The sequence below is a fragment of the Oncorhynchus kisutch genome, linkage group LG21 (assembly GCF_002021735.2).
Source record: "Oncorhynchus kisutch isolate 150728-3 linkage group LG21, Okis_V2, whole genome shotgun sequence".
Taxonomy (NCBI): Eukaryota; Metazoa; Chordata; class Actinopteri; order Salmoniformes; family Salmonidae; genus Oncorhynchus; species Oncorhynchus kisutch.
The window spans coordinates 10,115,937-10,141,827 of NC_034194.2; the positions used below are offsets into that span (position 1 = coordinate 10,115,937).

The 25,891-nt window shown below is 41.5% G+C and overlaps 1 protein-coding gene across 2 annotated transcripts; it reads right to left on the reverse strand.

The window, feature by feature from the left end:
- Positions 1–17,025: 17,025 nt before the first annotated feature.
- Positions 17,026–25,629, reverse strand: LOC109866564 (heat shock protein HSP 90-beta-like). Of its 2 annotated transcripts, none has more exons than XM_020455288.2 (12): positions 25,436–25,629; positions 24,059–24,202; positions 23,603–23,809; positions 23,348–23,507; positions 22,430–22,563; positions 21,970–22,284; positions 21,259–21,424; positions 20,820–21,010; positions 19,034–19,181; positions 18,653–18,921; positions 17,697–18,030; positions 17,026–17,578 (listed from the first exon to the last, which is right to left on the reverse strand). In XM_020455288.2, the coding sequence occupies exons 2-12, from the start codon at positions 24,200–24,202 to the stop codon at positions 17,466–17,468; spliced, it is 2,181 nt and encodes a 726-aa protein (XP_020310877.1). In that variant the 5' UTR covers positions 25,436–25,629; the 3' UTR covers positions 17,026–17,465. The 2 variants fall into 2 exon arrangements, with proteins under 2 accessions (XP_020310877.1, XP_020310878.1); XM_020455289.2 differs by having other exon boundaries at positions 24,059–24,244; positions 25,436–25,574.
- Positions 25,630–25,891: the final 262 nt, after the last annotated feature.

The following is a 25,891-nucleotide window of genomic DNA, read 5'->3' on the forward strand; positions in this document are numbered from 1 at the left end:
CTTCAAATGTTTTTTTGTTTTTATAAGACTTGGAATTTATTGATTTCCATCTAGATTTTTTTGGGGGTTGTTATTGAAAAGGCCAGGGTGCTATGAGATGTAACTGACCTATGGGGGCTTACTCTAAACTACTGATTAATTATTTCCTGAACACATTTTGATGATTGATCATAAAAGCTTATGACCTCTTGTTATTGTAACCTGAGGACAAGATGGTGTTATCTTAATCCAGTAGGAAGTATTGGCTTACCTCAAGAAGTCAGTAAGAAGTGAGGTCAGTAAACGTGTAAAAGAGAACAATGTTTCAACATCTTCTCCATAAGTGATCTCTTAGCCTATGGTGTTCAATTGAAGCTAGTATGGTAATGTGTGATGTGATATATTTTCATTCCCGTGTGAAACACACACAGCCACGTGGGGGAACTTCCCCCTGAGCTCTCATTACAACACTTCCTACTCCCAAGCCATCCAGATCAGTGTGTGTGTGTGATAACGTGGGCGTCTCCATGCCTCTTTTCAGTAATGTAACTGAGCAGAGAAAAAGGAGTAGCAGGCTACATGCGCAACCCTCAGTCAACCTTCCCACTGCTGGGGAAACTAACCAGTCACTACAGGCTTTCATTGTGAATGGCAGGAAAGGGTTAATTGATGAAACGGCTTACTGTAGTAGTGGAACAGAACAGACATATTAATGTGATGTTACATTCCACTTGATCTAATCCTAAATTGGTGGGTCGAGTTATTTTGTCCTTCATTTTAGGTCCGCGTCTCAGGTTCTCAAAATCTGAATTCCTCCCTCTTCAAGGTTGAACTAAAAATATATTTTTCATTTCAGATATTGAAGATATAGTAGCTTAATGATGTATTACATATCACAGATTACTATTCAGATTCTCTATCATGTCACCCTGTTGCTCTACTCATTCTCAGGCCTTAAACGTAATGGAAATGAAATATGACACTAGTATTGTGCAAGACACCACAATAGAAAGATAGTGACATTCAGTGTACAATTGAAATCACATTGACATAAACAGATTGTAATTTTGTGGAGAGCAAGCTGTGCTCGTCCATATTTGTCTTATTTTGTTTCACTGTATCTTGTGGCTTCAGTTTACCATGAAAGCAAATATGGCACACACATCCTTGTGACGTAAAAAAAAAAATATATTATATCACACCATTCAGAATCAACCACAGTAAATCCATTAATCACCCCCATGATAACATTTCTATAATCGGATTTAGATGATTTATCGTTTATAATTTTTCTAAGGAGGTTGTACAGTGTTCAAGAATGAACATATCACATCCTACTTGCGGCAAGTGTTTCCTAATAACTCAACACTACTACAATTTATTTTGTCACCACCGTGGGTGTCAAGAATGAAGACGAAAACCACAGATTTTTTTTAGAGAAAAAAGTGTTCCACAGGAAGTCATTTGTTGAACCTGAAGTCACACAAGTTAAATCTTTACTACATGTGAAACCTCTAGTTTCAGTAGTAAAACAGAATTGTCAGGGGAAATTGAATGTTTAAAAGTCCAGTCTAAAAATGAATCCCCATCAGGGTGTGCTGGGATTAAACTTTTTTTTATTTTTACAAATCTACTGCTGCATTCTGATTGTTTCACTCCACTGAATAGGCCACTGATATTTATAGTAGCCTAGCAGGGGGTCTCCATCGATCATGTTTCAAAATGACACATGACTGCGCAAGGCCATAGCTTGGTCAGACCTCTCAGTATCAAAATGACTTAACCCATGTTTGAGAAGTGGGCAAGACACCCACAACTAATTTCCATACAATATCTGAAAACTAAAATGTTTCAAGTGCAAATCCACTCATTATCTCCACCCCCTCAGCAGGCCTCTGTGTTATACTTACAAACCATGTGATTTCAAAGAATTTGTGGCAACTTTTTTTATGCACCTCACTGATTGCCTGAATAACTCATAACCTCAGAACATATCTTTGTGGGTCAACTACCTGAGAGTAGAAACAGAGACATTCTCAGGGGTGGTGGAACCAGACTGTAGTTAGTACTACCATTACTGTTGTGGTTCAAGTTGAAAAATATATTCTACATCAGGGATGGGCAACTGGCCCTAGGCTCAGCCGCAAATTGGTAGTCCACACAAGCTCACAGAACAGGACTGCCGAGTGCTGTCCTTGGTTGCAACACGCACTATTGAGTTCCAAACTGCCTCTGGAAGCAAGATCAGCGCAAGAACTGTTTCTTCGGAGCTTCATGAAATGGGTTTCCATGGCCAAGCAGCTGGACACAAGCCTAAGATTACCATGTGCAATGCCAAGCGTCGGCTGGAGTGGTGTAAAGCTCTCCTCCATTGGACTCTGGAGCAGTGGAAACGCGTTCTCTGGAGTGATGAATAACGCTGCACCATCTGGCAGTCCGACAGACGAATCTGGGTTTGGCGCACGCCAGGAGAACGCTACCTGCCCCAATGCATAGTGCCAACGGTAAAGTTTGGTGGAGGAGAAATAACGGTCTGGGGCAATTTGTCATTGTGTGGGCTAGGCCCTTTCCAGTGAAGGGGCATCTTAACGCTACAGCATACAATGACATTCTAGATGAAGGCCCTTTACTGTTTCAGCATGACAATGCCCCTGTGCACAAAGCGAGGTCCATACAGCGATAGTTTGTCGAGATCGGTGTGGAAGAACTTCACTGGCCTGCACAGAGCCCTGACCTCAACCCCATCGAACACCTTTGGGATGAATTAGAACGCAACCCCTCGAGCCAGGCCTAATCGCCCAACATCAGTGCCCAAACTGCAAACAAACTGCAATTATTTCTCTCCACCCTATGGCAAATCGTGTAGAATTGCAGGAAATTACCTGTAAAACAGCACATTTTCCTCTCAGCCCCATGGCAAAATGAGTAGAATTGCAGGAAATAACAAAAATGGCAAAATCTTCTCCGCCCCATAGTAAAATGTGTAGAATTGCACAAAATGAACTCAGAAAAATGTCTCATTGCACGCAATGTTGGGGGATGTGGGTATGTTGCAGCGAGCAAATGCGTCCCCTCACACTTGCACACAGTCACAAACACAGCCACTTACTGCCTCTACCTCTGGTGAACAAACGCAAACAAATGTAGCGTCCAACTCCAGCAGTGCATTCGGAAAGTATTCAGTCCCCTTGACTTTTTTCAAATTTTGTTACATTATAGCGTTTTTTTCCCTCATCAATCTACACATGCCACAATGACAAAATCAAAAACAGGTTTTTAGAATTTTTGCAAATAAAACATTTAATAAAATATAACTGATGTAACATTTACATAAGTATTCAGACCCTTTACTCAGTACTTTGTTGAAGCATCTTTGGCAGTGATTACAGCCTCAAGTCTTCTTTGGGTATGATGCTACAAGCTTGGCACACCTGTATTTGGGGAGTTTCTCCCAGTCTTCTCTGCAGATCCTTTCGAGCTCTGTCATGTATGATGGAGAGCTTTGCTGCACAGCTATTTTCAGTTATCTCCAGAGATATTTGATCGGGTTCAAGTCCGGGCTCTGGCTGGGACACTCAACAACATTCAGAGACTTTTCCCGAAGCTACTCCTGCGTTGTCTTGGCTGTGTGTGTTGGCTCTGTGCTTAGGGTCGTTGTCCTGTTGGAAGGTGAACCTTTGAGGTCCTGAGCGTTCTGGAGCAGGTTATCATCAAAGATCTCTCTGTACTTTACTCCGTTCATCTTTTCTTCAATCCTGACTAGTCTCCAAGTCCATGCCTCTGAAAAACTTCCCACAGCATGATGCTGCCACCACCATGCTTCAACGTAGGGATAGTGCCAGGTTTCCTCCAGACGTGACACTTGGCATTCAGGCCAAAGAGTTCAATCTTACAGAGAATCTTGTTTCTCATGGTCAGAGTCCTTTAGGTTCCTTGTGGAAAAGTCAAAGCGCCTTTTACTGAGGAATGGCTTATGTCTGGCCATTATACCATAAAAGCCTGATTGGTGAAGTGCTGCAGAGATGGTTGTCCTTCTGGAAGGTTCTCCTATCTCCACAAAGGAACTCTGTCAGATTGACCATGGGGTTCTTGGTCACTTCCCTGACCAAGGCCCTTCTCCCCCGATTGCTCAGTTTGGCCGGGTGGCCAGCTCTAGGAAGAGTGGTTCTAAACTTCTTCCATTTAAGAATGATGGAGGCCACTGTGCACTGTGGGACCTTATATAGACAGGTCCTTGGGGCAGCAGGTAGCCTAGTGGTTAGCAGGTAGCCTAGCAGGTAGCCTAGTGGTTAGAGCGTTGGGCCATTAACCGAAAGGTTGCTAGATCGAATCCCCGAGCTTACAAAGTAAAACATCTGCAGTTTTGAAAAAGGCAGTTAACCCAGGCCGTCATTGTATATAAGAATTTGTTCTTAACTGAATTGACTAGTTAAAAAAAAAAAAAGACTGGTGTGTACTGGAAACAGGATGCACCTGAGCTCAATTTCGAGTCTCATAGCAAAGGGTCTGAATAGTTATATAAGATATTTCTGTTTTTACATATATACACACATTTGCAAACATTTCTAAAAACCTGTTTTCTCATTGTCCTTATAGGCTTTTGTGTGTAAATTGATGAGGACAATAAGGCTGTGTAACAAAATGTGGAAAAATCGAAGGGGTCTGAACTTTCCGAATGCACTGTACCTTCTCAAGCCACAAACTCTGAGACATGAATGAGACAGAATGGATGTTGAATGGTGCCAGATAGGATGGTGTATTACTCCCACCAACAGCTGGGTGGTGAAATTACACTTAGAATTATAAACTGGGTGGTTCAAGCACCGAATGCTGATTGGCTGACAGTCGTAGTATATCAGACCGTATACCACAGGTATGACAACAGTTATTTTTAGAGACAGATCGAAACCTACTGGGGCGGAGTGGTGGTCCAAAGTAGAAGAGGGTTGTTAAACTTGTAAAAAAAAAAATGTGTGTGGGGGGGGGGGGTGCACAGAAGGAGGGTGGTGCATAAATATTTGGATAGAAAATGTACAAATTACCCTCTTTCTATACGTCTATCTGTATTGCTGAAGCAGTAGCCATCTGACAAAGAAATGCATGTCGGTGTCGTAGCATGACGACTTTCTTGGTAAAGACCATATTTTTTACCTATTTGGTAAAAGACCATATTATGTCAAGAAAAGGCTCAAATAAGTAAAGGGAAATGTCAGTCCATCATTACTTTAAGACATGAATGTCAGTCTGGAAAATTAAGAACTTTTAACATTTCTTTAAGTGCAGTTGCAAAAAAAAATCACGCGCTATTATGAAACTGGCTCTCATTAGGATCGCCACAGGAAACAAATACCCAGAGTTACCTCTGCTGCAGAGGCTAAGTTCATTAGACTTCAGAAATTGCAGCCCAATTAAATGCTTCAGAGTTCAAGTAACAGACACATCAACTGTTCAGAGCAGGCTGCATGAATCAGGCCTTCATTGTCAAATTGCTGCACAGAAATCACTACTAAAGGACACCAATAAGAAGAGATTTGCTTAAGCAAAGAAACACGAGCAATGGACATTAGACCACTGGAAATCTGTCCTTTGGGCTGATGAGTCCAAATTTGAGATTTTTGGTTCCAACCGCCGTGTCTTTGTGAGACACAGAGTAGGTTAAAGGATGATCTCCGCATGTGCGGTTCCCACCGTGAAGCATGGAGGAATGATGTGTGATGGTGTGGGAGTGCTTTGCTGGTGACACTGATTTATTTAGAATTGAAGGCACAGTTAACCAGCATGGCTACCACAGCATTCTGCAGTGATACACCATTCCATCTGGTTTGCACTCTTACACACGCCTCTATGAAGAGGGAACGCAACACCCTGCTACAACTCAACTCTCCGTGAAGAGAAATAGGTATGGACTGTAGGTGTGAGTAAGGATGACAAAAGGCAGAGAATTTACTGTTTACTAGGAATTTATTCCTTCACACGGGAATATGGGGAAAAGGGGCTGGACGGAACCAAAACAAAGTAAATCTCAAAGCCCCCTCCTACCATACCTGCCTACCCACTACTTACCTAATTTATCACCACCTGGTGCCCCTAACCAAAATACAGGGGGTGGTCCCCCAGTTCGTACCTAGACAGTTAATATACTACGGGTATATGTATGCCCGTGGGCCTCTTGCATAAGCACTCCCTAGGTGCCTTACCCTTCCCCACTGGGAACAAATTAAACAGAATATTAAACAATCCACTTCACAACAAAACTGAGAAAACTAACTCGGGCCATTAAAGAAGCTCTGACAAAGCAACAAACACAGAACATACCAAAGCTACTACCAACAACAACTAACATAGTACATACCAACGACCAACATGCTATACCCCTCAGCCATCAACCTCCTATCTCAGCAATGATCTATATCACAATCAATCTCTCCCCTGAACAACAGAACACTGGTTTTATAGCTTCAGAAGGCATTGGAAATTGGAGACAGCTGCGTCCTGACGAGGGGGCAGGGTCAGCTCTCCAATTAATCGTGGAGTCGACCAATCAGCTGCTGTGGGATTTCAGGAAGCCATCTCCTGAAACACTCAAATACACAAACTTCAACACAGCAACTGGGGAACGTCACATGCACTTAGTGGGACTATCATTTGTTTTTCAACAGGACAATGACCCAACACACCTCCAGGCTGTGTAAGGGCTTTTTGACCAAGAAGGAGTGTGATGGAGTGCTGCATCAGATAACCTGGCCTCCACAATCACCTGACCTCAACCCAATTGAGATGGTTTGGGATGAGTTGGACCGCAGAGTGAAGGAAAAGCAGCCAACCGGTGCTCAGCAAATGTGGGAACTCCTTCAAGACTGTTGGAAAAGCATTCCAGGTGAAGCTGGTTGAGAGAATACCAATATATATATATATATATAATTAAAATATGAACATCATACACCTTAGACATTCTAATGTACTTGTCCTCTTGCTCAGTTGTGCACCGGGGCCTCCCACTCCTCTTTCTATTCTGGTTAGAGCCAGTTTGCGCTGTTCTTTGAAGGGAGTAGTACACAGCGTTGTACCTGATCTTCAGTTTCTTGGCAATTTCTCGCATGGAATAGCCTTAATTTCTTAGAACAAGAATAGACTTGACGTGTTTCAGAAGAAAGTGCTTTGTTTCTAGCCATTTTGAACCTGTAATCGAACCCACATGCTGATGCTCCAGATGCTCAACTAGTCTAAAGAAGGACAGTTTTATTGCTTCTTTAATTAATAAGCACAACCGTTTTCAGCTGTGCTAACATAATTGCAAAAGGGTTTGCTAATGATCAATTAGCCTTTTGAAATTATAAACTTGGATTAGCTAACACAACACTGATAATGGGCCTCTGTACCCCTATGTAGATATTCCATAAATAATCTGCTGTTTCCAGCTACAATAGTCATTTACAACATTAACAATGTCTACACTGTATTTCTGATCAATTTTATGTAATTTTAATGGACAAAAAAATATGCTTTTCTTTCAAAAACAAGGACATTTCTAAGTGACCCCAAACTTTTGAATAGTCGTGTGTATGGATCAAATCAAATCAAATTGATTTATATAGCCCTTCGTACATCAGCTGATATCTCAAAGTGCTGTACAGAAACCCAGCCTAAAACCCCAAACAGCAAGCAATGCAGGTGTAGAAGCACGGTGGCTAGGAAAAACTCCCTAGAAAGGCCAATACCTAGGAAGAAACCTAGAGAGGAACCAGGCTATGTGGGGTGGCCAGTCCTCTTCTGGCTGTGCCGGGTGGAGATTATAACAGAACATGGCCAAGATGTTCAAATGTTCATAAATGACCAGCATGGTCGAATAATAATAAGGCAGAACAGTTGAAACTGGAGCAGCAGCACAGTCAGGTGGAAGTTGAAACTGGAGCAGCAGCATGGCCAGGTGGACTGGGGACAGCAAGGAGTCATAATGTCAGGTAGTCCTGGGGCATGGTCCTAGGGCTCAGGTCAGTTGAAACTGGAACAGCAGCATGGCCAGGTGGACTGGGGACAGCAAGGAGTCATCATGTCAGGTAGTCCTGGGGCATGGTCCTAGGGCTCAGGTCCTCCGAGAGAGAGAAAGAAAGAGAGAAGGAGAGAATTAGAGAACGCACACTTAGATTCACACAGGACACCGAATAGGACAGGAGAAGTACTCCAGATATAACAAACTGACCCCAGCCCCCCGACACATAAACTACTGCAGCATAAATACTGGAGGCTGAGACAGGAGGGGTCAGGAGACACTGTGGCCCCATCCGAGGATGGATGTCCATTCAATTTCTCAAATGTCCAGTAAATTAAAATCTTCCCTGTCATGGGAAGATTCCCTGAAATTGCATATTTTTTAAAATGAGGATTTTAGAATATTCACATGATATTATGTTGCAAATTTTATGGAAACATAGCTATGAACAACACAAAGACACTGGCAAGTTCCCTAGTCCAGTGTCACTTTGATTATGCCTGCACATCATGGTTCAGCAGCAGCCCCAAACATCTAAAAAATAAGCTACCAGCCAAACTCATACTCCTCTGGAGGTTTTCATCTCTATCTATGTAATTGTTTATGTACTTTTGTAAAAAAAAAAAAAAAGATAGGGACATCAATGGAAATATGTCCCCATAAGACAGTCATATCTTCTGTCTTCCCATCCTGACTCTGATTTATATTTGCATTTCAGTAATTTTCCAGATGCACTTATCCAGAGCGACTTAAATGTGCAATTAGGGTTACGTGCCTTGCTCAAGGGCACGTTGACAGATTTTTCACATTGTCAGCTCAGGGTTTCGAACCAGTGACCTTTCAGTTACTGGCCCAACTCTCTAACCGCTGATGTAAGATACCTGCCTTTTAATATCCTTCCCATCTTCTATAACATAGTAGAGGTTAGGTTAGTCAGATAAATGATTGATGTGACTGAGGGGGAGTAGAGATTATTTACCTTGTCTGAAGTATTTCCCATGAGTAGTAAGAAGGCATGGCAAGAATAAGATTACTAATATATTAATCCAATATTGTTCCTATATCTTCATGCCACTTTCTATTCTTCTCAGGCTAAGATAAACATGTGATCTTGTATAAAACCACGGTGGCACATTTCCTAATGCCACAGATGGCTCTATAACAATATCTCTGAGTTCATATTCATCAACTATTTTTCCAATCTCTGGGCCAAAGCCCCTCTTGATATCGTTCATTTTCCCAGCAGTCAGTGTAGGATAATTGACCGTACAACCCTTCAATCTTGCCCTGTATGCCAGCGCTAGCTTAATTCTAAGGGACAGTGGCATTTCCCCAGTATCTACAGTTGAAGTCGGAAGTTTTACCTATACCTTAGCCAAGTACATTTCAACTCAGTTTTCACAATTCCTGACATTTAATCTTAGTAAAAAAGTCCCTGTTTTAGGTCAGTTAGCGTCACCAATTTATTTTAAGACAGTGAAATGTCAGAAAAATAGCAGAGAAAATTATTTTCTTCATTATTAACGTTGTGAATGTAAACTGAATGTAAACTGACCCACTGGAATTGTGATACAGTGAATTATAAGTGAAATAATCTTTCTGTAAACAATTGTTGGAAAAATTACTTGTGTCATGCACAAAGTAGTTGTCCTAACCAACTTGCCAACACTATAGTTTGTTAACAAGAAATTTGTGGAGTGGTTGAAAAACGAGTTAAAGTAATGATGGACTGTCGTTACTCTTTGCTTATTTGAGCTGTTCTTGCCATAATATGGGCTTGGTCTTTTACCAAATAGGGATATCTTCTGTATACCACCCCTACCTTGTCACAACACAACTGATTGGCTCAAACACATTAAGAAGTAAAGAAATTCCACAAATGTGACCCGATTCAGGAAACTAGGCGTATGTTTCAAGTCAGGACTTCACAGAAGAGCGGTTTGAACATAATTTTGTGAATTTTTTATAATAAACGTGTTTGCCACAAGCCTTGTTGGTTAAGCCACAGAAAAAGAAGCTACCTTCCCAATAGCCATGATTGGCTGAGATAGTGAGCTGGACATGCTGAGAGAGGAATTCGGATTGGTCTGCCATAGAAGGCTTCTGTCTATTTGAGATCGTCAGTCTGTGTTGGTAATCCTGTCAAACGCGGCTTTTCAAAAATATGTACTGTGTAGTGGAGATGAGTAATTGTTGCTCTCCACTTTCTGGAAGATCAAGTTTTGAAATCAGTGGAATCAGAGTATGATAGCTAAAGAGATGGAGAAAACCACCTGTCTCTGGATTACATCTTCAAATTAAGGGCAACCGTGGCATGGCATTCCTGACAGGGAGACGCGTCCATCATGCATGACATATACAGGTAAGTTAGCTAGCTACATTTTCAGATATTATACTTTTTCTAAAGATTATATGTATACCATGCCTACCTTGTCAGAACACAACTGATTGGCTTAAACTCATTAAGAAGGAAAGAAATTCCACAAATTAACTTTTAACATGGCACACCTGTTAATTGAAATGCATGAATGAGTAGGTGTGTCCAAACTTTTGACTGGTACTGTAAGTACTTTACACAACTGATATTGGTAAATATTTATGGTTATAACATACGGTCAAAAACAATCTCCAGCTAACATCTATTAGTAAAGGCATAACTGAGTTGAGAAACAAATATTCCACAGATAACATTATTGTTGGATGTGATTATAATGTTGCTCCTGATGACTGGATGGATAGGTATCCCACCAGGCATTCACCCCATTGTTTTAATAACTTAATTCTACATTTATGCTCCAACTTTCAACTTTCCGATGTTTGGCGTTCTCAGAATCAAACTAAAAACATTTATTGGTTTAACTCTTCATCTAGCGACACACAATTCAAATCTAAAATGGATTATTGGTCGGTATCTTCCAATCTTATGAATCTTGTCAGTGAATGTAATCTTTCCTTTTGTTTTGATAATGACAACAGATTTTCTAAAGCATACTTGAAATGTAACTCTTTTCTTTTAAAGAATGAGTAATTTTGTTTACAGCCTAAAGATCTTATCAGTGAGACCTGTCCTGATTCTGCTCTTTCTTCTACTAACAAATGATAAATTATTAAAGTCAGATTTCCGATGTCTTGCCATCACTACTGGTAAAAAGCAGATGGATTATTGTTGATATTAACCCCCCCAATTTGTTTCTAACACTGCTGCTACTCGCAGTTTATTGTCTATGCATAGTCACTTCTCCCCGACCTACATGTACAAATGACCTCGACTAACCTGTACCCCCGCACACTGACTCGGTACCGGTACCCCCTGTATATAGCCTCGTTATTGTTACTTTATTGTGTTACTTTTTATTATTTTTTACTTCGTAAATATTTTCTTAACTTTTTCTTAAACTGTACTGTTGGCTAAGGGCTTGTAAGTAAGCTTTTCACGGTAAGGTCTACACATGTTGTATTCGGCGCATGTGACTAAAAAAGTTTGATTTGATTTAAAGGAAGATAAAAATGCCGAGCTTGCTAAATGCCAATGTGAACTGGATGACATATACAACGATAAGGCACAGGGTGCCTTCATCTGTTCAAAGGCCAAATGGATTGAGAAAGGTGAAAAAAACATCTCATTTCTTTAACTTGTAGAAAAGTAGGCAGACTAGGAATAGTATTTTACCCATTTATGTAAATGACAGTATATCTGATGATCTTGATGTGATTAATAAGGAAATACACTCTTTCTACAATACACTGAATCAATCTCATCTTTTGGAAGACAACTTAGATTCCTTTTTTGATTCAGTTTTAATGACTCTGTTAAGCCTATAGAAGAAAAGTTTAAGAAATTCTGATATATTAATGCCTATAGTTACATTTCCTGTGGCGTGACTGATATTTTTGGCCTGATATTAGAGAGTTATTGCTTTTCATTCTACAAAGAGGGTATTGCTAATGCTATCGAACCTCCTTCTTTGAGACAGAGACTAATATGTCTTATGCCCAAACCAAAGGACTCTCTTTACCTGGACAATTGGCGACCAATCACATTGTTGGCAACTGACTAGAAGTTACTAGCCCATGTCTATGCCAATAGGCTGAAAAAATGCCTTTATGATACAATCTGTGAAACTCAATTAGTATTCATAACCATATATGATTGGTATTAAATATTTTAGATTACAGTGAGTTCATAGAAAATGATGGCTTTATCTTCTTTTTACATGTTTGACACTAGAGCACAACGTTTATTTAGAACTCTCTCTACTTTTGGGTTTGGGGAGAATTTATGTAAAGTGATGAGAATGATATACACTGCTCAAAAATAAAGGGAACACTTAAGCAACACAATGTAACTCCAAGTCAATCACACTTCTGTGAAATCAAACTGTCCACTTAGGAAGCAACACTGATTGACAATAAATTTCACATAGTGTTGTGCAAATGGAATAGACAACAGGTGGAAATGATAGGCAATTAGCAAGATAAAGGAGTGGTTCTGCAGGTGATAACTACCTGAGCCACTAGTGTGGGTTGTAGACTCCGTCTCATGCTACCACTAGAGTGAAAGCACCGCCAGCATTTAAAAGTTTTTTTTTTTTTTTTGAGCAGTGTATAATGATATTAGCAGTTCAATGGCTATGAGTAATGGAACATCCCCTCGTTTCTTTATTTTTTTTGAGGAATTAGAAATACTAGCCGTATTTCTTATTTCTTAAATCTGAGAATTTAAAAGGGATCTGTATTTTTGGTAAAGATAAATATATAAATGTCAGTCAAAGTTATAAATATCAGTCCATTTGCAGATGATACTGCCCTTTTCCTAAAGGATAGGGTCAACATTACCTCCATATCTGCTAAAAAGAAAGTTAAATATTTTGGAATTGTTATCACTAAAACTAATTCAGATAAAGAATCTTTAAACATTGATAATAGGATTAATTCCATGAGAGTTTTGTTAAATTGGGGTCTGCAACGAGATATCTCAATTTTGGGTTGTAATTCTTTCGTCCAAGACTGATGGTTTATCTAGAATAATTTACCCAAGTCAGTGCCTTTTTTCTTTCAAAAAAGTCCATTCTGTTATATTTAGATTTATTTGGAGGAATGAAACACATTATATTCGGAAATATCAATTAGGGAATGAATATGATCGTGAAGTTTTACAGGCGATTGATTTTGAGGCGTTAGTGGGTACAGTGGAAATTTCCTGTATTAACAAATCATGAGAGAGCAAACCACACACAAGTCAGAGTTATCATAAAGTCCATCTTTAATTATATGAGCTCCATCACAACCCTGTGACTCTCAGATCAATTCAGTGTCTATAAATGAATTCTCTGAGAGTTCTTACAAAACAGTTCTTCGTCTCAACTCACATGACGAATAACAGATCTTAGGAACATTACAAAGGAAGACTTTACTTGAGAGAGGAGTATCCCATAGCCAGACAGCATTGGCTATAAATTATCGTTCAGCTTTGTCTAAACTATGTTCTTATCTCGCTCTTAGTACCACTCAGGACCAAAAACAAAACCTCATTCACTAGCATAATCTCATAACCCATCTGGACAAGAGGAATACCTATGTGAGAATGCTGTTCATCGACTACAGCTCGGCATTCAACACCATAGTACCCTCCAAGCTCGTCATCAAGCTCGAGACCCTGGGTCTCGACCCCGCCCTGTGCAACTGGGTACTGGACTTCCTGACGGGCCGCCCCCAGGTGGTGAGGGTAGGCAACAACATCTCCTCCCCGCTGATCCTCAACACTGGGGCCCCACAAGGGTGCGTTCTGAGCCCTCTCCTGTACTCCCTGTTCACCCACGACTGCGTGACCACGCACGCCTCCAACTCAATCATCAAGTTTGCGGACGACACAACAGTGGTAGGCTTGATTACCAACAACGACGAGACGGCCTACAGGGAGGAGGTGAGGGCCCTCGGACTCAACGTCAACAAAACTAAGGAGATGATTGTGGACTTCAGGAAACAGCAGAGGGAACACCCCCCTATCCACATCGATGGAACAGTAGTGGAGAGGGTAGCAAGTTTTAAGTTCCTCGGCATACACATCACAGACAAACTGAATTGGTCCACTCACACAGACAGCATCGTGAAGAAGGCGCAGCAGCGCCTCTTCAACCTCAGGAGGCTGAAGAAATTCGGCTTGTCACCAAAAGCACTCACAAACTTCTACAGATGCACAATCGAGAGCATCCTGTCGGGCTGTATCACCGCCTGGTACGGCAACTGCTCCGCCCTCAACCGTAAGGCTCTCCAGAGGGTAGTGAGGTCTGCACAACGCATCACCGGGGGCAAACTACCTGCCCTCCAGGACACCTACACCACCCGATGTTACAGGAAGGCCATAAAGATCATCAAGGACATCAACCACCCGAGCCACTGCCTGTTCACCCCGCTATCATCCAGAAGGCGAGGTCAGTACAGGTGCATCAAAGCTGGGACCGAGAGACTGAAAAACAGCTTCTATCTCAAGGCCATCAGACTGTTAAACAGCCACCACTAACATTGAGTGGCTGCTGCCAACACACTGACAATGACACTGACTCCAGCCACTTTAATAATGGGAATTGATAGGAAATGATGTAAATATATCACTAGCCACTTTAAACAATGCTACCTTATATAATGTTACTTACCCTACATTATTCATCTCATATGCATACGTATATACTGTACTCTATATCATTGACTGCATCCTTATGTAATACATGTATCACTAGCTACTTTAACTATGCCACTTTGTTTACATACTCATCTCATATGCATATACTGTACTCGATATCATCTACTGTATCTTGCCTATGCTGCTCTGTACCATCACTCATTCATATATCCTTATGTACATATTCTTTATCCCCTTACACTGTGTATAAGACAGTAGTTTTGGAATTGTTAGTTAGATTACTTGTTGGTTATTAATGCATTGTCGGAACTAGAAGCACAAGCATTTCGCTACACTCGCATTAACATCTGCTAACCATGTGTATGTGAAAAATAAAATTTTATTTGATTATATCAAATACACCCCTCCTGGACAAGATCACAGAGACACAGTGACTGGCACACAGACATTTTGGAGCCAAGAGATAATTGGTTCCCCCTCAATCATCCCTTCACATGATTTAAAAGATATGTTTACATATGAAGACAAGCTTGACGTCTCCCGTCTCTGCGGCCCAAGTAACTGAACCTAGGACAGAGAAAGGATAACTGCAAATGTCCACCACTATAGTACAACAAGATACATTCTAAATGAGAAGTAAGTCACAAGCATATAATGAAAATAAAACATCTTATCTATGTTACCCAACTATTCTGATTAATCCCCAACATGGGTCATTTTAGAATTAAATGGTTGAAATGTTTATCTTATCCTACCTCTATGTGGTATCATATCCCTAACAGTCTGTTTAATAAACTTGGACTTGAATTCCTAATGAAATGTGATTTAATTACCTGTGAAATTGTCTAAGTTTCACCAGAAAATTGTATTTTTCTGGAAAATGATATTCAAGCACATTTTTTTCCCCCATAAAACATTGATTTGGAATAATAGAGTTATAAAAATTTATAAGAAATCCATTTTTAAAAGCATTTGGTTTGACAAGGGTATTCATTTTGTATGTGATTTGTTAGACAACACTGGGGAGTTTCTGACGTTTAATGAGTTCATTGATACATTTCAGGTTTGCAAAGCAATTCCACTTCCTTAACTTTGACTTAAGAAATTGTCCAGTTATCCCGAAAGTTACTCATTTAAAAATATTTTCCTCCATCCGTTAATTTCTTGCACAAAAGGTTCCATTTTGACAAAATGTCTTGTTTTTTTGTTCCTCTGATTCAGAATCTATAGAACATCTTTCATGCCGCCATTCTAGTAAACTATGAATTGAAATTCATGACTGGTTGTGTATAAGATCTCAAAATTTACCAAAGTTTACCTTTGATGTTAAATGGCATTATGCTTATCCTTGTAATTCCGATCATAACTATTTTATTAACGTTATTCTCTTGGCCAAATATTAGATTCACAAATGTAAACGGGGTGGGGAAAATTCCTAATTTTTTACTTTCCATTGAACTGTTGCAATTTTATAAATCCCTCAAACCTGTGAAACTTAAAACGCCCAGTTTATTTTAGCATTGTATTCACATGAATGTCCCTGTTTTACAGTGTAATATTGGTATTGTCATAAAATAAAAATGTAAAAAATGTGCAAATCTGTTGGGAGCGTAACTGTAAATAAACACCATCTGGTTTGCTTAATATGAAGAACTTATTTATACTTATATTTAAAACCAAATCATTTTACTCAAGTAGAATCTTAATGGATGATTTATTTGAGTCATTTTCTGTTCAAGGCGACTTTACTTTTACCAAAGTAAAATTTACCACTGCACATTTACCACCGATATGCCACACCTGACAGGTGTGGCATATCAATAAGATGACTGAATAGCTTGATCATGGCATCTTGTGCTGGGGACAGTAAAGGCCACAGATGTCAAATTGAGGGAGCCTGCATTGGCATGCTGACTGATGGAATGTCCATCAGAGCGGTTGCCAGATTATTTAATGTCAATTTCGCTACCATAACCCACCTGTCGTTTTTACAAAGTGGCAATACGTCCAATTGACCTAACCACCACAGACCAGGTGTTAACGCTCCAGCCCAGGACCAGCTCTCTAGTGGGTGGACCAACACACTCCCATGGCTGCGCCCCTTCCCAGTCATGTGAAATCTATAGATTAGAGCTTAATTATTTAAATTGACATGTAACTCTGTAAAATTGTTGCATTTACGAAAGTATAGTTTTCCTGCTAAATGTAGTGGTTTATAGCCTGCTGTGTTAACTAGTCAAGCAAGCATTGTACCTTTGCCACAAGCCTAAATATTGTGAAGGGCTAGGCTAAGAAACAAGGACATATAGTGGTCGTTTGAATGGGAATCTGACACGACTCATTCGAGGTCCATTTCATCAACCTCCAGTTTAATGTTAGGAAGAACAAACTAATAGTCCAGACAAATTAGAAAATGTAAGGTCTTAAGTCTTTTAATTTTTGCAAAACAGAAAAGACAATACAGACAGGTCTGGATTCAGGCAAAGGAATCTTGCAGTCCACTCTCCAAGCAGCACATCAGAAGAACCACCCCCCAGTGTCAGTCTAATGGAATGTTCCATTTCCCCTACATAGCTACCGGTCCAAAGTTTAAAACTCAGTGCAAAAGGGTACTGTTTTATTTTTATTTTTAAACAGTACCCACCGTTAACTAGAACAAATCAACGGCTTTTCTAGAATTTTAACTGAAGGCTCAAGACAAGAGCAACACTGGTCCACTGGCAGCAGGAGTTAAGATAATTATTTTGTTATACCATAAAAGGACACCGACCAGGTTTCTCCAGTAAAAAAAAGGCAACTGAACAGATTGGGGAAAAAAAAGTGAGGCTATACAGGTGTGTAGGTTTGAGACAGCATTTAATCCACTTCCTCCATGCGTGAAGCATCCTCATCTCCCTCTAGAGGTGGGATCTCATCTGGGGCGGGTGCAGAGGTGGGTTCCTCGGGGATCACTTCGTCATCATCGATTCCTGAAAGGGGAAGAGAAATTAGACCTAGCCTACAACCCCATTTTCCATTATAGTCAACCATGTTACCCTTTAGAGAGCCGTTTCCTTCCCCCTAACAGTTCCGAGTGTGCATCCTTACCCAGACCCAGCTTGATCATCCTGTAGATGCGGTTGGAGTGAGTCTGGGGATCATCCAGGCTGAAGCCCGAAGAGAGCAATGCAGTCTCGAATAATAGTATAACTAAGTCCTTCACCGCCTTGTCGTTTTTGTCCAGGTCAGCCTTCTGCCTTAGGGTCTCCACAATGGGGTGGTCTGGGTTAATCTCCAGGTGCTTTTTGGCCATCATGTAGCCCATTGTGGAGTTGTCCCTCAGGGCCTGTGCCTTCATGATGCGCTCCATGTTGGCCGTCCAGCCATACGTGCTGGTCACGATGCAGCAGGGCGACGACACCAGCCTGTTTGACACAGTCACCTGAAGGGGCAGAGAGGCGAATGTTATGTCAAACTAACAGCATACAATGTGAAGGTGAGACAAGACCGTGCAGGTGAGACAAGACCGTGCAGGCAAGTTGACCCTAAATTGAATAGTCAAAAGATCAGCGTTAAAATGGGGAGAAAATCCGAAATGAAATATTGTGCAGGAAAGTTGTTAGATTTCACACAAAACACCATCCAAAATGTAAATCAGAAACAGGCAAATTCTCAACTCTGGAAAAGGTTGGTGTCAATGTTAGAACGTCATAATTGCAAGCAATCACCACAAAAAAACGCTGCATCAAACTCACAAGGTCTTCTAGTCTCTAGGTAATGGCATAACCTCCTGGGAACAAGACTACATCGACACACTGGGCATTCCCAGTCAATCCAATGGCAAAGCCGGGATAGAGGCACAACAACCACGCGAGCCTAACAGGACACTTCATTCTACATGGTCAGAGGACTCACCAAGGTCAATATTAGCTTATGAACTATGGCACCTGTTTGCAACCAGAAATAAAAAGTCAAATTATCAATAACCAAAATTCAGAGCACAGAAAGATTAGTCATGGGCAAGTTTCTTTTGCAGAAAGCACAGGTTGGTTCCCGTCATTTACCTTCTCTACTTTCTTGTCCAGGATCTCCTTCATGAGCTTACAGAGGTTCTCAAACCTCGTCTTGTCCTCCTCCATCTTCTTCTTCTCCTCCTCATCCTCAGGCAGCTCCAACCCCTCCTTGGTTACAGAGACCAGGGTTTTACCGTCAAACTCCTTCAGCTGCTGGACGCAGTATTCATCGATGGGCTCCGTCATGTACAGGACCTCGAAGCCACGCTTACGCACGCGTTCTACAAAGGCTGAGTTGGCCACCTGGTCCTTGCTCTCACCTTAAGAAAAATGTGATGTCAGTCAACTTCTATGTCTAAGTGATTAAAGTCAATGACTGCCATTGGGCTTAGGGCTCAAAGTTATGTTGATTGAATGTGTAACTAGACCCACCGGTTATGTAGTAGATGGATTTTTGGTTGTCCTTCATGCGGGTGAGGTACTCTGTGAGGGAGGTCAGCTCATCTCCGGACTGGGAGCTGTGGTAGCGAAGCAGCTCGGACAGCTTCTTGCGGTTTTGGGAGTCCTCGTGGATCCCCAGCTGCAGAGAAACAATTACCATTAGTATAACCTGGTAGTCAATAGGAGTTACTACACAGTAGCTAAATGTAATCATTTAGCTACTGATGTTTAAGGTTGGGGCTCTTGAAGCCAGTCTAAATATATAGTCAATAGTTCTTCAAACACTAAATAGGGATAGATACTGGTTTGGAACAGCACAATAACTAGCCCCACTGGGTATGTGGAAAGCGCTTATAATATTTAAGAAATTGGGCAAACTACTAGGGATTACTCGATTAAGTCGGGGAACCTGTCAGCCGATATTAGCTAAAAATGCCCAGTGTAACACCAACGTGCAAAACCGATGTCAAAGCTGAAAAAAAAGCTGAAATACTAAGCTCACACTTCCAACTAAACAAGTTCAAGTCAAGCAGTCATTTGAAAGAATCTTTACATTCCACTGAAAACGCCAAGACAATGGAATTCATTGCCCTTGACAAGCAACCGTCCTGTTGTGGATGTTGGCTTTTGTCGACTGGTCGAGCACCCGGTACACAATTTCTCAGATGCTCTATCAGAGTTACAGTATTGTCGAAACGTACATCTATGAGCGTCACGACTGACATTTGGCCCAGTGATGTCAACCCCATGAGCATGCCGAGTCTGACAGCAAAGTGGGTCGATGAAGATTTAGCACTGAGGAAGCCGTATTGCATGCTCAAGAATGTGCTGGTTCTCATACCGCTGCTGCCATGTGAGAACAGGAACACGCCTATCACCAGGCGAACTACTGACTAAACAATCAATCGAATCAACTGTGTCTGCAGCAGACGTCATACCCTCTGACATGGCATTGAAACGCCTGCTCAACAACACTGCCGACAGACCGTGGGGTTAAAATGTAGTTGAGGCTGTGAACAAGCGAGTAGGTGGCATTCTGAGCCCCTTTACTGTGTCGCCGCTAGGTACAAGGATCACTACGTCAATGCAGACAAGAAACAGGGTTTACGTGAAATGTTGCATACACTGGAAACGGACAGTGACAGTGCGCACGCACCGAGGAAGAGACCACAGAGCTGAAACTTCACTACAAAACATGCATGATGAAATCCTGGTCGAGAATGAAACCACTGAAGGAAACAGCACAGCAAGTGAAAGAAATATGTTTTACTGGTAGTGGGAACATACGGCAATGCCAACAAAATAACTTTGGTCAGTGTGGTGTGTGTGTAACAGTTAAGAACAAATTCTTATTTACAATGAACGCCTACCCCAGCCAAACCCGGACGACGCTGGGCCAACTGTGCATCGCCCTATGGGACTCCCAATCACAGCCAGATGTGATACAGCCTGGATTCGAACCAGGGACTGCAGTGACACCTCTTACACTGAGATGCAGTGTCTTACCGCTGCGTCCGTGTGTGTTGACTATTTAACTGTACTAGAATGCTTAAAAAGGACGCAAATATAAGTTTAAGTATAGTTCTTTGGCAAGGAAAATATCAGTATCGGACAAAGTGTCATATCCGTGCATCCCTACAAACTACATTGCTAGACTTTCCTACAAAATTTAAAAGGCATCTAGGTCCATGATCCACTTTAGGTAAACCTTGGTTTAATCACATTTAAACATTACCAGATTCTGATCCCCAAGATCCTACCCATCTCCCAAAGTTACCTTGAGGTTCTTGGAGAAGCCATCGTAGAACTTCTTGTAGTTCTCCTTGTCCTCTGCCAGCTCACCGAACAGCTCCATACACTTCTTGACGATGTTCTTGCGGATGACCTTGAGGATCTTGCTCTGTTGCAGCATCTCTCGGGAGATGTTCAAGGGGAGATCCTCAGAGTCCACCACACCACGCACAAAGTCTGCAGGGGGAGAAGGAAGACATTTAACTTCTTTAGCGATTTCCATTACAGAAATTGCTGGATATAAACACGGTTACAGAGAAGACAAGCAGCCAACCATTTCAGAGGGGCATTATCTGCGCTTGCCATTAGCCTACATGTGAAGAAACAATGCTGTATTTGTAGTCGTGGCATTGAAATTACACGGCCAGGGGACAAAGTGGTAGCAGCTTTGGACCTCCAGACTGTCTGGAGACTAGGCTACTTACTCAGGTACTCTGGGATAAGCTCTTCGCAGCTGTCCATGATGAAGACCCTCCTGACATACAGCTTGATGTTATTCTTCTTCTTCTTGTTCTCAAAGAGGTCAAAGGGTGCGCGGCGGGGGATAAAGAGCAGGGCACGGAACTCCAGCTGGCCCTCCACTGAGAAGTGCTGCAAAAGGGAAGAAGCAGGTGAGGGTTACTACACACCCATCTTATCCTGCACTTAGATCCGTTTGTGCCATGTAGCCAAGTCCCACAATCATAGGAGTCACCCAAATCCCACCCCCCAAAAAATTGTCACATGCACCAAATAACCGTTGTAGACTACCATGAAATGCTTACTTACTTTCCAACAATGGAGTTTAAAATGTAAATAGTAACAAGAGGAATACAATACACAAGAATGAAGACTTATACAGGGAGTACGTGACCAATGTGACCAGAGGTAAGAGGTATTTGAGGTAGATATGTACATGAGGGCAGGGTGAAGTGACTAGGCATCAGGATAGTAAAATAAAACAGTAGCACCAGAAAATGTGTAAAAATGTGAGTGTGTATGTAATGTGTATGCATGATTGTTGGGTCAATACGTGTTACTCGAGTGCATATGTAATGAACACGTAAATAGTACATTTCTGGAACCAAGCCACCTAGGAATACCATCTGGGCATACCATTTTGACATTGTAATTTATGTCTATTTTAGAGATAGTACCTTGACTGCAAGGTGGTCCTCCCAGTCATTGGTCAGGCTCTTGTAGAACTCCCCATACTCCTCCATGGTGATGTCATCAGGGTTCCTGGTCCAGATGGGCTTGGTCTTATTCAGCTCCTCCTGGTCAATGTACTTCTCCTTTATCTTCTTAGTCTTCTTCTTGTCTTTGTCTTTGGAATCCTCCTCGTCATCAGAGCCCACATCCTCAATTTTGGGCTTGTCCTCAGCCTCCGCCTTTTCCTCCGCCTTTCCCTCCTTCTCCTCCTCCTCCTCAGCCTCATCATCACTGATCTCCTTTTCACGCTCCTTTTCAACCTGCACAAAAAAAAGCAATTTAGCTTATTTAAAGCCTACAATAAAAAGGGAAAACTTCCCCTTACTTTTAGGGCCCTCAACCAGTCCTACATAAATGTCACTAATCACACTTTAGTTATAAATACTCCCATAATTCTATACTCACGAAAAGTGTGATGGGATATCCAATGAACTGAGAGTGCTTCTTGACCACCTCCTTGACCCTCTTCTCCTCAACATACTCAGTCTGGTCCTCCTTCATGTGCAGAATTACCTTAGTTCCACGCAACATGGGCTCCCCTGGAAATTAAGTCATCAGAAAAGTATACACCCACCACTGCCCATTTCAGCATCACTACAATAGACAGTTTAATAACATCTATTATTAGGGCTGGCACAATAACTATAACAGACAAGTATATATTTTTGCATCACTGTCAGATATTTTTGGGGTGGAACAAACAGCTGACTGAAGCCGGGGCGGCCAGGCATTCGTGCGGTTGAGTTTGTTTCTGTTGTAACATGGACTTCACAACATGATGAAACTTGATCCTTGCTGAAACACAAGGTGATAGAATGGTCCTGGAACCTCTAACCCTGGCAATTTGAAACACGGGTACACTCGCAATGGCTGCCTGGTATTTAGAGGCAATCATTTCCATGGTAAATGTAGAACATTTCCTCAAATTATGTTATCTGATGGGACTCATGCAACAATGTATTTTTGTCATGTCAGTTGAATCAAGTCACAGCACCTATTGATGGGTAAATGTTGTGCTTTCATTTCCTGCTTTTCTCCTATGGGTACACTCGCAACGGCAGCCAGTCCACCCATTATGACATCATTGACTTGCATGGGGAAACCCATTCTATTTCTAGGGAAGCACATGCATTCTGGAGGAGAAATGTGTGAGACATGTGACCGTGGTCATTTGGCTGACCAATTAGTCAGCCGAAATTACATGACCGTCACAGCCCTACCTGTGATCCAATCGCAAAACAATGCAGAGGCAATTTATGTTTTTCATGGTTTTGTACATTTTACAAACCCACCCGCATAGCCTTCATTGGGTAAGATACATACCACTGTCGACCTTGACTGTGAATGAGCCTCCGGCTGAAGACTCCCAGATGTACTGCTCGTCATCATTGTGCTTGGTGATGACAGTCACTCTTTCTGCCACCAGGTAGGCGGAGTAGAATCCCACACCGAACTGCCCAATCATGGAGATGTCAGCTCCAGCCTAGCAAAGATGGAAAAAAATTAATCACTCTCAATGTTCAACTGAATAGTATTTGAGGCATATTATTGAATATTGCTGTAATGCCATGGACATACTTGCAGGGCCTCCATGAAGGCCTTGGTGCCAGACTTGGCAATAGTTCCCAGGTTGTTGATGAGGTCAGCTTTGGTCATGCCAATTCCAGTGTCGATGAGGGTCAGGGTGCGTTCCTCCACATTGGGGATGATGTCAATCTTCAATTCCTTGCCATTGTCCAGCTTGGTGGGGTCCGTCAGACTTTCGTAGCGGATTTTGTCCAAAGCCTGAAAGATATTGAACAAAGCAGACAACAGCATCAAAGTAGCTGGAAAAGTCCAAAGGGGTAGTTTATTACATACGCAACCTCCATCACACATCCTTTTCAGGTTGTAATCATCCTTATGCACTGAAGTTTGTTTATTGTATAGATGAACTTGCTGGATGCTAAAGCATTACAAAGTCACTGTACAGTAGTGTCAACAATTAGACTGTTTGAACAGCATGATACACCCCCAACAACAAAAACAACTTACATCAGAGGCATTGGAGATCAACTCCCTGAGGAAGATCTCCTTGTTGGAATAAAAGGTGTTGATGATCAGGGACATGAGCTGAGCAATCTCTGCCTGGAAGGCAAAGGTCTCAGCCTCCTCCTCTTGGCGCATTTCTTCAGGCATCTGGGAGCAAAAGCAGCAATGTTATGAAATTGCCCAAATGACCTGTATATCACAAGTACAGAATTAAATTAAGCACACGCATTCTAGTAATTGCTGTTAGCAACAAGTTGAGTGTTGCTTTAGTTGAAATGTACCCCATAGTTTAGTCATCACAACCCAACAGTTAATCGTCATGCCAATCTGGCCACAATGTACTATAAAGTTAGGCATCAACACAATTCCATTTTGGGTACTTTGAACAAGTGTCAAACAATCAGTTGCATTTCCCCCTGATAAAGACCAACTACCGGATGTTGAGGAAGCATCCAACAACATGGCGACATCCTGGAGACAATGGACGTAGCCAGCACGTGGTTGACAAACTCTGAAAGGTTCTGGAAATCCATAAAGAACTCTCCTCCAAATTGACTTCCAGCACGTTAACTGAATTGAAACGTTATATCCCACGTAGTTATCAAGCCGCTAAGTCCATGGAAAGGCGACGACGATTAAGCAATGCAAGACAAGCAGCTAGTTAGCGTGTCGTGGCGCAAAGTCATGCTGCCGACGTCCAGACGGTACAATTAACTTTATTGGAGTCGAAAGGGGATCAGGTCACCCATTGTAGCAAATGTAACGTAATTCGTTACCTACACTGTTGCACAATCAATTGCAAATTCATGTCAGTTCCAATGGCCACTAAAATGACACTGCATCAATTTAAAAGTGTCAGAAGCCATGTAAGTGTAGCAAGTGTTAACGTTAGCTGCATTAGCCAACCGGACAATGAAAGCTAGCAGCATTATGTCGACGAAGTCGTTGACAGTTTAATAGCCAATACATTATGTCATGTAAACGTAGTAGTTAACTAATTCACATGAACCTTAATTTGCCTGAAAGTTAATTAGCCAACGTTAGATTGGCCAGTTAGCTAATACACAGCAAGGCAGAATCAGTTGTCACAGTGGATGTGGTGAATGACATTACCGAGAAAGGCTAACTAGATCATTTAGTGTACAAATAAGGAAAATAAACAAAAGCATTCTGTACTTAAAATGTAGCAGACGTTTGTAAACTAGTTAGCGCGCCTGCTAGCTACCGAATCGAACATTCTCGAAGACTGATGCTGGAGAAACCAGAGATGATAGGCTAAAGTTATCCAACTAGCATGAGGTGACTTTTGAGCGCTGATTATAAAGGCAAGCATATCTGAGTACGCAGACGAGCTTTAGGGTTAAGAGAGTATGTACACACCTTTATTTGTTCCGTTCACGTCTCTTGAATAAAATTTTACCAATATCACCAGTCCCCTCGGATCTATGACGCAGGAAACTAGAAAGGGATTTGCTTTTATAAGACCGATATCTTTCTACCCTCTTGTGTGTTTGACTGTGCGGGGGTATCCATCCGCGGCACTTTGTAGCTGTGTTGCGGCAAGAGTGGGTGCGGCATCTCCTTGACGAATCCCTTACGTTAAAAATAAATATGAATAACTTAATCGAAGTGATTGTAATTTTCCCACGTTCTATCATGGATGATCTTCATCCATTTTCATCAGCAATTTCCTCAACGGGTGCTTTTTACTCAGGTAAATTATCAGAAACATCTTTGGAAAAGGCTATTGACAGTTGTTTGAACTGCCGACTTTTGATTACATTGCAGGATAGACTACAGATTTATTTAAAGAAAATATTCACATTTAGTAGTGGA